The 13,519-nt window shown below is 39.2% G+C and overlaps 1 protein-coding gene across 9 annotated transcripts in view; it reads left to right on the top strand.

Moving 5' to 3' along the window:
• BEGAIN (brain enriched guanylate kinase associated) overlaps positions 1 to 13,519 on the top strand; it is a 363,458-nt gene that overhangs the window by 312,003 nt on the left and 37,936 nt on the right. For all 9 annotated transcript variants that reach the window (XM_075191895.1, XM_075191890.1, XM_075191894.1 and 6 more), the window contains 2 exons: positions 3,998 to 4,159; positions 12,453 to 12,519. In XM_075191895.1, coding sequence (XP_075047996.1) covers positions 3,998 to 4,159; positions 12,453 to 12,519 — 229 coding nt within the window. The remainder of the gene's footprint in view (positions 1 to 3,997; positions 4,160 to 12,452; positions 12,520 to 13,519) is intronic.

Below are 13,519 nucleotides of genomic sequence, written 5' to 3'. Positions count from 1 at the left end.
AAACTCCCATTTTCGCAAGATAGAGAGTTTATCTCCCTTTAATACGTGAACTCATAAAGGTGATGGACATCTGTCTTTCTTCATCCTCATTGACAAAGTAGCTGTGTGCTCAGTACCACTTCCTTATTCCAGTAGGCTACTTAGCGCTTTCCGTTTTCAGTTCCTATTCTGTGTGCCATATGGACGAAGATTTGTCGACCAAGATGGTCTTTTAACCACTGATACCACAAGAAAGGGTCTTGCATGTTTGTGTCCCCCATTTTTATTTAGAACGAGGGATCAATTTTTAAATGCGTCTGCAACAGCATTTATTTTAATTTAATTTTGTATATTCATCATCATCACCATTTATTTATATAGCGCCACTAATTCCGCAGCGCTGTACAGAGAACTCACATCAGTCCCTGCCCCATTGGGGCTTACAGTCTAAATTCCTTAACACACACACACACACACACACACACACACACACACACACACACACACACACAGACTAGGGTCAATTTGGTAGCAGCCAATTAACCTACCAGTATGTTTTTTGGAGTGTGGGAGGAAACTGGAGCACCCGGAGGAAACCCACGCAAACACAGGGAGAACATACAAACTCCACACAGATAAGGCCATGGTCGGGAATTGAACTCATGACCCCAGTACTGTAAGGCAGAAGTGCTAACTACTAAGCCACCTTGCTGCACTGGATCACGACTGCTTTCTCAATAAAATGTTAATTACTGAAATGAATTGAAAACTATATAACCACGTTTAATATGAACTAATTGAATGAAGCAATATATTAATTTAAAATCAAAACCAAGGCTGCAATTAGTACTTTGTTACTGGATGAATACACAGAGGACTGAACTTAAGAAATCACTGATGGCAGATGGTCGATTTGTATTAAGGTAAATTGTTTTAGGAGCATTAAGATGGATTTGAATCACGTCTCCCGTGGGATACAGCATACTGTAAGAATGAAATATTGTTTTTATTTCCAGAATGAGGCAGCCACAGTTCAGGAAATAGTCTGTTGAAAGCTCACCTTTGAGAAAGTTAATAACTAAATATTATAGCAATGTAGAGCCGGTCTGTAATGGCTGCAATCCCCAGGGTCGGTGAGCATGCCAGATTATATTGTAGAAGTAAAATTGATTTAATGACTGGATCAGTACGAGTATATTTTGAAAACATGGCTAAGCATTTAGACGTCAGGTGTGTCTACAAGTATCTTTGTGTGTCGTTGTGCTGATTGTAACCCACAATCTTAAATATCTATAGTATTCTAGATAATGTAGATAATAGATGTTCTATTTATATGATAGGTGTATTCTAAAAATGTTAGTTTTATGTTTTGCTGGATAGACATAGGGTTAGTGTATTATATTGTCCATACACACATGTTGTGTGCTAGTACCTATTAAGTATGACACATTTTTCTTAGCTATCCTCCTACAAATCATTTTCTCCTTTCAAATGCTCTCTGGTTGGCAAACAAAAATGGACACCAGGCACAGTGAGCCTGCTACACAGACACATTCTCACAGCTCTCAGGGTGTCATGTGATGGCAGAGGGATGAGAAGGGGGAGGTCACACTGCAGACAGAGCTCATAGGGGTGTTCCAAACCGGCTCACTATATCATGTGTCATGCGACTGTGGTTGCCATGGTAGTCCAGCAACATAAATCATTAATGGCAGCTTAAAAAAAGGGGAGTAAAATGGGAAAAAAGCAATTCTTTGTATAGCCATAGTGATTTAGGTTAAAAAAAACAAAACTGATTTTTTGGCTTAGTTGCATTTGGCTGAGTTGCATTTGCATTTTCTTCTGTTTTGTTAATGAAACTAGCAACAATACAAAAGTATGGCGCTATGTGTTTTGTAATAAAATACTTTTGAAATAATATATTTAATGAATATATATAATAAACTATAAACATATATAATAGTCTAGGTAAGTGGCAGAATTTAAGGCACATTCAAATAAAATAAGTAAAAAAATAAAATTTTACTAAATAAAATCATATATATTTAAAGATTGTATTAAGATGAGGAACTAAATTGATGAATATATGAATCAAATAAAATTGAGGGAATACGATTCTTATAATAGGTCTCCATTGCTCAGTTAGATATAAACCATTCTATGCTAGAAAGCAAACTAGTCGATTGACAATAAAAATAAGTGGTCATTCTGAATACATAATCTAATTGGACAATCGGAATAAACGCCTCGATACATTGCCCAGATAACTCAAATACCCCCCAAGTCCATCATGGATAATACCCCAAAGATATTAATTGTATGCTTATTAGGATACAATTATGACCATCCATATAAAAATATACAATACAGCTTTATAAACCTATTATGATTACATGGATCTTAATAGGGGGAGGGTTGTTTAGTAAGTAAAAATTGAGGTACAGGATAATTATGGAGAATAGAATAAACTAAGGGAGCCTACATTTAAGTAGCTCAATCCAACCAGTAATACGGAGACAGATATCATAAATTGCCGTCGATAGAGTAAAACCACTAATATGATTTATCTTTCCCCAAAAGACACTCTACACATATTGCACCGAAGACCCCTCAAGATTTACTCCGAAACTAATAAATCATATTGTGAAATGCTTACCCTGTAAAAAAAACCTAGGCAGGAAAAACATGGACATCAATCAATAGTTTTATGCAACTCTCTGCAATAAGAAAAAAGAAAAAGATAATGATATTAAAAATATATATAAGACCTGATTATTAGATGAAACCGCTGAGCTTAGTACTCACATTGAGGTCCTCTAGATGCAGCTTAAGTAATCTGAACTCCCCAAGACACCTAAAGCTGTCTGAGTGTGTTTTATGTGTTTTGCTCCTACCTGTTTTAAACCTGAAGAATTAGTGTTGTGAAACAAATTAAGATGTGTTGATTCCCTGTGTAGCTACCTTGTTAGTTTGAGAGGTATATTGGTCCAATTTCTGGTTGTCTTCTTATGTTAATGAATATGTCTCCTGGTTTTCAAACCTTGACTTTTTCAGAGAGACTGGTCATAATTCCATAGGACATGTAGATACTGTTCAAATGGGAAATTAGATTAGTGAGGCAATTCTTAGACTAGATCATAACAGATTTTCAACTAATTAAGTTATATGCATAGGTGTGAACTTCCCATTCAGAGATGTTGGCAGTGTATTACACTGGCCAATCAGTGAAAGGGAGTAATTATTATGACAATGCTTGTTTTACTTGTTAATGTAACAAACGCCCACACCTGGTGCTGATAATTACTTTGTTAATCCCTGCCTGTGTTTCTTTCATACGGCTTTAAATCTTCTGCTACACCTTATTATCCCTTGTCTAGTTATTTGGAATCTTTGTCAGTTTTCTGGGGATATACCAGAGGGATAAGAAAATTGTTATGGATATCATGATGCTCCTTGCACATCCCCAGAGACCTGTCCACAAAGTACTGAATCGGTAAACAGGACATTGTGCAACATAACTGGAGATTGGGGAGTTGTGAGAATTTTAACAAGGAATAGTAAAGGAAACATTAAAGACACCTTATTTCAGTGAAGGTTTCAAGATAATCTTCATTTAAAATAATATATACTCTCTATTTCTGTACAGTATATATTTTTATCATGTCTCGATAAATGCATTGTCCGTTACCTATCAGTCTAATGTACAGTAGGCTTTGCTTAATATATGTTATGTTAGCAGTTATGCTAATTATCTATATTGTGTACAGTGTAAGTAGTATTACAGTTATATTTTCCATTTCCTATGCACATGCAGCAAGACTTAAATTTTTTTTAAATAAATTAAAGTTAAGGAAGGTATGAATAATTAATGATCATCTGCATCACACAATGTGTAAGATCAAAGATGATTGTGATGGAACAGGGAGGGAAGTTTCAGTCCGTCTTTTTTTCTTGGCATTTTTTGCATATCCCTTTGCATCGCTGATAATCACACTTAGTGGCAAATTTATTCTTTTAGCAGCTTGCAAGACCAGAAGGAAGAGTTGCAGAAACGCCTGTCATACACAACCCAGAAACTGGAGATGCTGGAAAGCGAGTTTGATTCCACCAGGCAGTACCTTGAAACAGAGCTGAGACGAGCTCAGGAAGAACTGGAGAAAGTGACTGAGAAGCTGAGGCGGTCAGTTTGCTATTTCACCATCATTTCATTTACTCTGGTCTTTGTCACTTTGTAGTTGTATTTATTCCTGGGTGTAGGAACGGCAATGGGCACCCCTTCTGCACCCTTTCTGTTCAGGAAGACATAGTTCAGTAACAGTTGAAGCGGGAGATAGATCTATCTAAATGTTTAGAACGTGGGTTAAAAGAAACAGGATTGTGGTATATTATTAAATGCAAATGTATCTATCATATTTTAGACAAATGGTACATTCGTAAAATCAGACCGATTTGTCATTTTCTTTGCACACAAGGCATACAATTATATCTATCTGCCTTTTTATCTGTTTTACATTAGTATAAATCACAGGTGCTATAATGCTATGTTACTTTTTTGCATTGGTGCTGTATAAAAGCAATAACCCATATTCCGATATCAAATACATGTTTGAGGGTCTCTGCCATTGACAAGAAAGCTGCAGTCCCTATTGAAAGTCCAATACAACCCTGCTTTTATTTGGATGGTGCCACAACTCACTGACTAGCACAGTGCACATTATAAATCTAACCTAGAGGACACCTTATAGGAATATGTAATTGGTGGTTTGCCCTCGGTTTCCTAGCTGACAGCCTGTGTGCAAATGATTACATCCTTTTATAACAGAAGCCTAGGGTAGGAATTTTTCTCTGTCCCTTGTTTATTTATGTATCAAATGCAATTGATGATATGATCTTATTCACATTAATCCCTTAAATCTAGCTGAATTTTCATGCAGCTAAGAGTTAATATAGCTGATGTCTTCATTTTACAAAAATAAGAATTCTGAATGACAGATTCCACTGATTGTCTTGGGAAAACCAGTACACGTGATATCCCGCTAAACTGGTTTGAAAACATTCTCAAAGTACACTATACCAAAGGGTGCAATAATTTATATACATTGGGTTTTATTGAGAGGTGGATGCATTTGCGCTCCGTACGTACGCAGGAAAAGACACGCGCATAACAAAGTGTACTTACAACATATATATGTGGAGTCGGATGCATCTCATGTGCCCAGCTCAAAAACAGGATTAGCATCAGCGTAGAGATTGCAGCTTGACAGTGTTAGTAATACATGCTATAGTACCCTATTTGTACACAATATAATAATGCAAGGAAGTGTCGTATACACAAGAGACCGTTATTTATAAATGTGAGCCGTATTTTCAATATAAGATGTCATTAAATACAAACACCTGCACATCTGTTTTGTTGCCCCTAATAAAATCAAACGGGGATCTTCTTTACTGTAGTAGTCCAAATGGAAATGGAAATGATGTAAACTGAATAGACGGACGCAAATTGACGCTAATGAGTTAAATACTCACAACTGAAGGGGTTAATAAGCAATCAGCCAATCAGAGGGGCTAGATAGTGCTGCAGATAGTTGTCATCATTATTGCGTATCATCGCAGGATCCCCCCTGTACCCACAACAGATAAAAAAACGGATTTGAGGGTGTCACAGTTATGTGAATGCACTTTTACTGTACTGGGCTTACGCTTGTCCACCCAAGACCCGCCTCTTCAGCCGTGGGAGGATGCAAGTCCTCAGTGTACAGGAATCAATATCCCGACACATGCATACGCATTTCTTGTGCACATGTGCAGTACAGAAATACATATAAATATCTTGCATAAAAAATTTACATCAAACTAAATGAGCCCCATTGTGTGTTTGTGTGTGAGATCTCTTTAGATCTGGATGACATTTTAAATTGTACAGGATAACAAAACATACTGACAACTGCACTGAGCAACAAAAATAATAGAATGTATCTCTACTTATTATTGTGTCTGGAGTATGTATCTGTACAGGTTATTACTGAGTCTGGACTATGTATCTCTACAGGTTATTACTGAGTCTGGACTATGTATCTCCTCAGGTTATTACTGAGTCTGGAGTATGTATCTCTACAGGTTATTACTGAGTCTGGACTATGTATCTCTACAGGTTATTACTGTGTCTGGAGTATGTATCACTACAGGTTATTACTGGGCCTGGAGTATGTATCTCTACAGGTTATTACTGGGTCTGGACTATGTATCTCTACAGGTTATTACTGGGCCTGGAGTATGTATCTCTACAGGTTATTACTGGGTCTGGACTATGTATCTCTACAGGTTATTACTGGGTCTGGACTATGTATCTCTACAGGTTATTACTGGGTCTGGAGTATGTATCTCTACAGGTTATTACTGTGTCTGGAGTATGTATCTCTACAGGTTATTACTGTGTCTGGAGTATGTATCTCTACAGGTTATTACTGTGTCTGGAGTATGTATCTCTACAGGTTATTACTGGGCCTGGAGTATGTATCTCTACAGGTTATTACTGGGTCTGGAGTATGTATCTACAGGTTATTACTGGGTCTGGAGTATGTATCTCTACAGGTTATTACTGGGTCTGGACTATGTATCTCTACAGGTTATTACTGTGTCTGGAGTATGTATCACTACAGGTTATTACTGGGCCTGGAGTATGTATCTCTACAGGTTATTACTGGGTCTGGACTATGTATCTCTACAGGTTATTACTGGGCCTGGAGTATGTATCTCTACAGGTTATTACTGGGTCTGGACTATGTATCTCTACAGGTTATTACTGGGTCTGGACTATGTATCTCTACAGGTTATTACTGGGTCTGGACTATGTATCTCTACAGGTTATTACTGGGTCTGGAGTATGTATCTCTACAGGTTATTACTGTGTCTGGAGTATGTATCTCTACAGGTTATTACTGGGCCTGGAGTATGTATCTCTACAGGTTATTACTGGGTCTGGAGTATGTATCTCTACAGGTTATTACTGGGTCTGGAGTATGTATCTCTACAGGTTATTACTGGGTCTGGAGTATGTATCTCTACAGGTTATTACTGGGTCTGGAGTATGTATCTCTACAGGTTATTACTGGGTCTGGAGTATGTATCTCTACAGGTTATTACTGGGTCTGGAGTATGTATCTCTACAGGTTATTACTGGGTCTGGAGTATGTATCTCTACAGGTTATTACTGAGTCTGGAGTATGTATCTCTACAGGTTATTACTGGGTCTGGAGTATGTATCTCTACAGGTTATTACTGGGTCTGGAGTATGTATCTCTACAGGTTATTACTGGGTCTGGAGTATGTATCTCTACAGGTTATTACTGGGTCTGGAGTATGTATCTCTACAGGTTATTACTGGGTCTGGAGTATGTATCTCTACAGGTTATTACTGGGTCTGGAGTATGTATCTCTACAGGTTATTACTGGGTCTGGAGTATGTATCTCTACAGGTTATTACTGGGTCTGGAGTATGTATCTCTACAGGTTATTACTGGGTCTGGAGTATGTATCTCTACAGGTTATTACTGGGTCTGGAGTATGTATCTCTACAGGTTATTACTGGGTCTGGAGTATGTATCTCTACAGGTTATTACTGGGTCTGGACTATGTATCTCTACAGGTTATTACTGGGCCTGGAGTATGTATCTCTACAGGTTATTACTGGGTCTGGACTATGTATCTCTACAGGTTATTACTGGGTCTGGACTATGTATCTCTACAGGTTATTACTGGGTCTGGAGTATGTATCTCTACAGGTTATTACTGTGTCTGGAGTATGTATCTCTACAGGTTATTACTGTGTCTGGAGTATGTATCTCTACAGGTTATTACTGTGTCTGGAGTATGTATCTCTACAGGTTATTACTGGGCCTGGAGTATGTATCTCTACAGGTTATTACTGGGTCTGGAGTATGTATCTACAGGTTATTACTGGGTCTGGAGTATGTATCTCTACAGGTTATTACTGGGTCTGGACTATGTATCTCTACAGGTTATTACTGTGTCTGGAGTATGTATCACTACAGGTTATTACTGGGCCTGGAGTATGTATCTCTACAGGTTATTACTGGGTCTGGACTATGTATCTCTACAGGTTATTACTGGGCCTGGAGTATGTATCTCTACAGGTTATTACTGGGTCTGGACTATGTATCTCTACAGGTTATTACTGGGTCTGGACTATGTATCTCTACAGGTTATTACTGGGTCTGGACTATGTATCTCTACAGGTTATTACTGGGTCTGGAGTATGTATCTCTACAGGTTATTACTGTGTCTGGAGTATGTATCTCTACAGGTTATTACTGGGCCTGGAGTATGTATCTCTACAGGTTATTACTGGGTCTGGAGTATGTATCTCTACAGGTTATTACTGGGTCTGGAGTATGTATCTCTACAGGTTATTACTGGGTCTGGAGTATGTATCTCTACAGGTTATTACTGGGTCTGGAGTATGTATCTCTACAGGTTATTACTGGGTCTGGAGTATGTATCTCTACAGGTTATTACTGGGTCTGGAGTATGTATCTCTACAGGTTATTACTGGGTCTGGAGTATGTATCTCTACAGGTTATTACTGAGTCTGGAGTATGTATCTCTACAGGTTATTACTGGGTCTGGAGTATGTATCTCTACAGGTTATTACTGGGTCTGGAGTATGTATCTCTACAGGTTATTACTGGGTCTGGAGTATGTATCTCTACAGGTTATTACTGGGTCTGGAGTATGTATCTCTACAGGTTATTACTGGGTCTGGAGTATGTATCTCTACAGGTTATTACTGGGTCTGGAGTATGTATCTCTACAGGTTATTACTGGGTCTGGAGTATGTATCTCTACAGGTTATTACTGAGTCTGGATTTGATAATTAACCATTCTTGAGCATATTCTGTGACTGGACTAGTTCTTATCATTTCATCTTTGTTGCTTAGTGAGCCAGTGGCTACATAATGATATCATAGAACTGTGTCACTGTATTGTGCTTTGTAAGTAGCCGGTCGGTCGGACTGTAGAAATGTTAGCGGGTGATTTGCCAGTGATCATCAGCAACATGCTGTTCAGCAGTCACATAGATACTATATATAACAGAATTAGCCCAGAAAGCGCACACACAAGCTTTATACCACCCCTGGCCCACAACAATCTGTCCTACTATTATTAGATCCTAATGATTCCCGTCTGCCAGAGTTTTTGCAGAGTTATCAGGCTGACAAAAACAGCTCTGATTCATTGTTTCTGCAGTGTTAAGAATAATTAGAGGACACAATAACCTATTAAGGAGGCGACGGGCGGTATCACTGTCTCAACCCTGTTACATTATAAATATTCATAGTGTGCAGAAAGTCGCCCACTATTACAGTATAGTACACAACCATGGTACATTGAGATAAGTCAGTAGAGGGAAGGATATGAATATGGGGATATGTGCCGACTGGCTCAGCTGCATTTGCGGTGAATCTACTCCCAAGCTGGGTGAAATATAATGTATCCCGAGACAAGTTTCTGATTGGTGTCCTATTGTGAATCAACCCCCAGCCTGGGGCATGTTTTTAAAAAATATACCAATTCTCATGATCATCATCAAGTGGAGAATCATCAATCTCCTCTTGGTATTAACAATGAAATAGAAAGTAACAATTATGTGCTAATCAGTGATTCATCAATCGCCCTTTGTTTGGGTAAAACTGACCTTAAAGAAAGTGTGATGCCCACCCCATGCCAGGCTATTGCTCCAATATATGTAACACCTTTATTTGTTTAAGTATGTGTTGCTTTCAACAGCCAACCAGTGTTTGGCTTGATCACACACAGCTCTGGGACACGGCATGAAACCCCCTAATGCAGCCAAAGAATTAGGATGTGTTTTGGTTGTAGTATGGATGTAGCAACTTGTGTTTAAAACCCAGGAATCCTTCCTTGTTCCGGAACACATGACACACCACCGATACCGCAGCCAGATCTGACCTAACACCTGCATTCCAGCTAGATGAGGCCTCCCAACAAGGCTATGCTGTAGGCTACACCATCACCTGATACAACTTCCCAATCTGGATTACCTGGACACCAAACCTCATCTGGTCCTGATGCTGTCACCATTTACGTGACTATTTCCCCATATTCACCACCTTTGCTGCCAGTTCTGCTACTCAACAATACTCTGCCACCTGCCGCTGTCTATTTCCATACAGCTCCACCATACTGCTTTACTGTCCTGTAATGCTCACTACTCCTGTATTCTCTCTATGTTGTAACTGCTATCTGCATCTCCTTCAAAGCCCTGTACTACCTTCACCAACTGTAACCCTCCTCCCTCTTATCACCCACCCCTCTTATCCAACATACATCCAATTCTTCTATACCACCCCTTCCCCTCTACCTGCCTTCTCTGTCTTCTACTGTCCCCCACCACACCTCCCCTGCTAATGTTTCTCTCCAATTTCCTACTTTCTCCATCCTCCGCTAACTCCCCCTCAGGGCCGTAACTAGGGCTGTGCGACAGGGGTGACCGCCCAGGGCACAACGCTGAAGAGGGGCACAAATTAGGGATATTTTAGGTTCATTTGGTTAAAATTGAGGGCTAGGGGGGCGGCATTTGTCTTTCTCGCCCCAGACGCTAGAATTCTAAGTTACGACTCTGCTCCCCCTCTACCACCCCGTTTACCCATCTAAACCAATGAAATGTCCTGCTCCCCACACTAATCTCACTCACCACAGTCCTGCGCAAGCCAAAATAAACCCTCCACCCACAAATCATCCACCCAGGCTCCTAAATTCAAGCGCACCAGACGTCACCTAAATTCTCTGTGCTCAGAAACATGTTGCTATAGATGCAGCTTTGGGGTAGACTCATTAAACAAAAAATACATGTGTCCAGGGTTTGGGCACCTTATTTTATTTAATGTTTATCTCCTGCTGGTCTGGCATGTCCTCCAGTTTTGAAGTGGGCGGAGATACAACAGTTTGTAGCTAATCAGATCATCGGAATGGTTGCAGTAATGGGAGGCGGTGGCCTGTCCTCTTACTGAGGACCTATCACAGGACTTCTGCATGTTTTAGGGGGCGGTGTCATGATGTGATAAGGGGCAAATGTGAAGCCACAGTCTGAGAGTTATATAGTGGAAGGAGCATGGTCCCGCAGCAGCAGATTATGCGAGAAGACTATAATGTGAATTATACCTTTTACATGAAACAATAAATACAACTTCTTGTGGATTTTTGCATATTTTTATTGGTACATGCATTACATTGTATATGATATACTTTATAAACTCAGTAAATGTTTTCTGTAGAAAAAGAGAAGAATGCAAGATAAGTGCTTGTTTCATCTTGACAACGCAGGTATGAGCTGCAGTATTGAATTAAAAGAATTAAGGTTACAGCGCTCGCCGCCACTTTAAAGGCTAATTCTTAACATTAAATGTTAACTTAACATTTTGTTTTGTATGGAATAAACTGAGCGAAAATACCAAATCCCTACGGTCTGTCATTCTGCCAGTTCTGATTGGATGCAGCAGGGGACTGCGTTGAAAGGCTTTCAATATTTTTTTTTACTATTTAAATATTTTTAATCTATTTTTATTAGTGCAACAGAAAGCCCAAAAGCTTTCAGCTCCCCAGAGCAGGAGCTGGCCGGCATACCCATGACTGGCTTGGTTAACCCTTGTCACTCTGGACCGGTATGGAAGGGTAGCTGCCTTATCGCTCAGCTGATTCAGTAACATTTCTTTGATAAATTACAGAGATAAAAAAACAAAGGGTATAAGTCGCCTTTTAGTGGTGGTGAACACTGTGAGGACATCGGAATTGGAACCAAAGCTCACTAGATACCCAGTCCTCTAGGTTTTGTTTTGCGGGGGTAAGATTATTTTACATGGTTGGAAGAAGCGCCTGTCTATCCAGCGTGTCCATTTCTAGCCTAATCTCCAATCTCGCAAAAGTAGGTGCAGGCTGATATCCCGGGGGCAGGTCCCAAATCCGGAATGTGTGTGTGCACCTATGTACGAGCGACGGCGCCAAATGGGCGCATTTATACAAGGTGAAAGGTGCACTTGCATATTTTGCGCTCCCTTAAATCCCCCTTAATCTCTACTTACATGTGAGTTGTTAGAATTCCTGTCTTATGCCCATGATATTGTATATGTGTGTTTTCCCTGGGTATATATTCTACGTGTGAGGTCTGCTGCGTTCTGGTGTTTAGCTGAGTATTAAGTGGCATTAATCCCAGTGCCGGTATGCTATTTTCATGTGTATATTAGAAGGGTAGAACATTATCATAATAGAACAAAGTACACCATTCGGTCCTAGTCCATCTTGCCGATAGGTTAATATGTATCTGCACGGGATCAGTCAATGTTTGCAGAAAATTTCTGTTGTGCATTAATTCTTTGAACACACAGCCCAATCTACAGTTTCTTATCTTTTATGTTTTGTTTATTTTTTTCTAGAATACAAACCAATTACTTGTCTTTACAAAGAATAAATTCAGAGCTTGAGGAGAAGCTGCACAGAATGGTGAGTTTTTAAGTCTTTAAAGATTATCATTGCCTATAACAGCCGCGTACTATGTAACTGTATGAAATCTGCTGCAGATTGTTCTCAGGTCATTCTGGGATTATGACAATGAAAATATAAATGTCTGTATTAATTTACATGTTATTGGGAATCGCTGTATATGAGAGGAACGCCCAATTTGTGTCTCATGAGCTCTGGTGTGTTCTTGGTAATTGATGATTACCTTAGCAACACTACGGTAAGTAATGCAATATTCTATAGGCTATAATCAGAATAATGATTACTATATATATATATTTAGGAAATTGACATTGTTTTCCAGTATGTGTAATGACTTTAAGAAATTCATATAGTTTTGGAGAATGTACATATGAAACCGGAATCCGGCTCCTTGTTGTATATTATTAGTACAAAGGGAAACAGTCCCGTTATTTCTCAACTAAATCTGAAACTTGGCTTTAGGTAATGAAAGTATCAAAGTGTAGAAGTGATATATGTGATCTTCCAGGGATGAGTAACTGGACAGAAGATCCTGTTAGCTTGGTGCATTTTCAGAAAAAGTCAAAGATCATGAAAGCTCCGAGGTATAAATCTATATCTGCTTCAACAGCCAGTACCTAAAGCTTCATTCATTCTCATCACACAGGAACTGCGGTTTCCTGTTTTGAGTTTTTTTCCTACATGACATGAAAATAATGAAAAAGCCAAAAATCTTAGACTTCTGTTACAGCTCAGTATTTATTGTTTTATTTGGTTTGACCATGTGGTCAATGTCTTAAATCATTGTGTCGTACCTGGTTCTGGAAGGGGTTGGGGCATTGGGAACTAATCTACATTCCCTTCTCTTTTACCCCTGCTGTACTTAAAGATTCAACGCTCATCAAGACTCACCTCAAACTGTTCCCCGTTTCCATTAATGGTCCTTGGAAAGATTCTGGCCCCAGTTGGATCTTAAATAATAGAAATGTTCTTTCAGGAGACTTCTACTTATTAACAATAT

The sequence above is a fragment of the Mixophyes fleayi genome, chromosome 12 (assembly GCF_038048845.1).
Source record: "Mixophyes fleayi isolate aMixFle1 chromosome 12, aMixFle1.hap1, whole genome shotgun sequence".
NCBI lineage: Eukaryota > Metazoa > Chordata > Amphibia > Anura > Limnodynastidae > Mixophyes > Mixophyes fleayi.
This window is presented reverse-complemented; position numbering and strand designations above follow the sequence as displayed.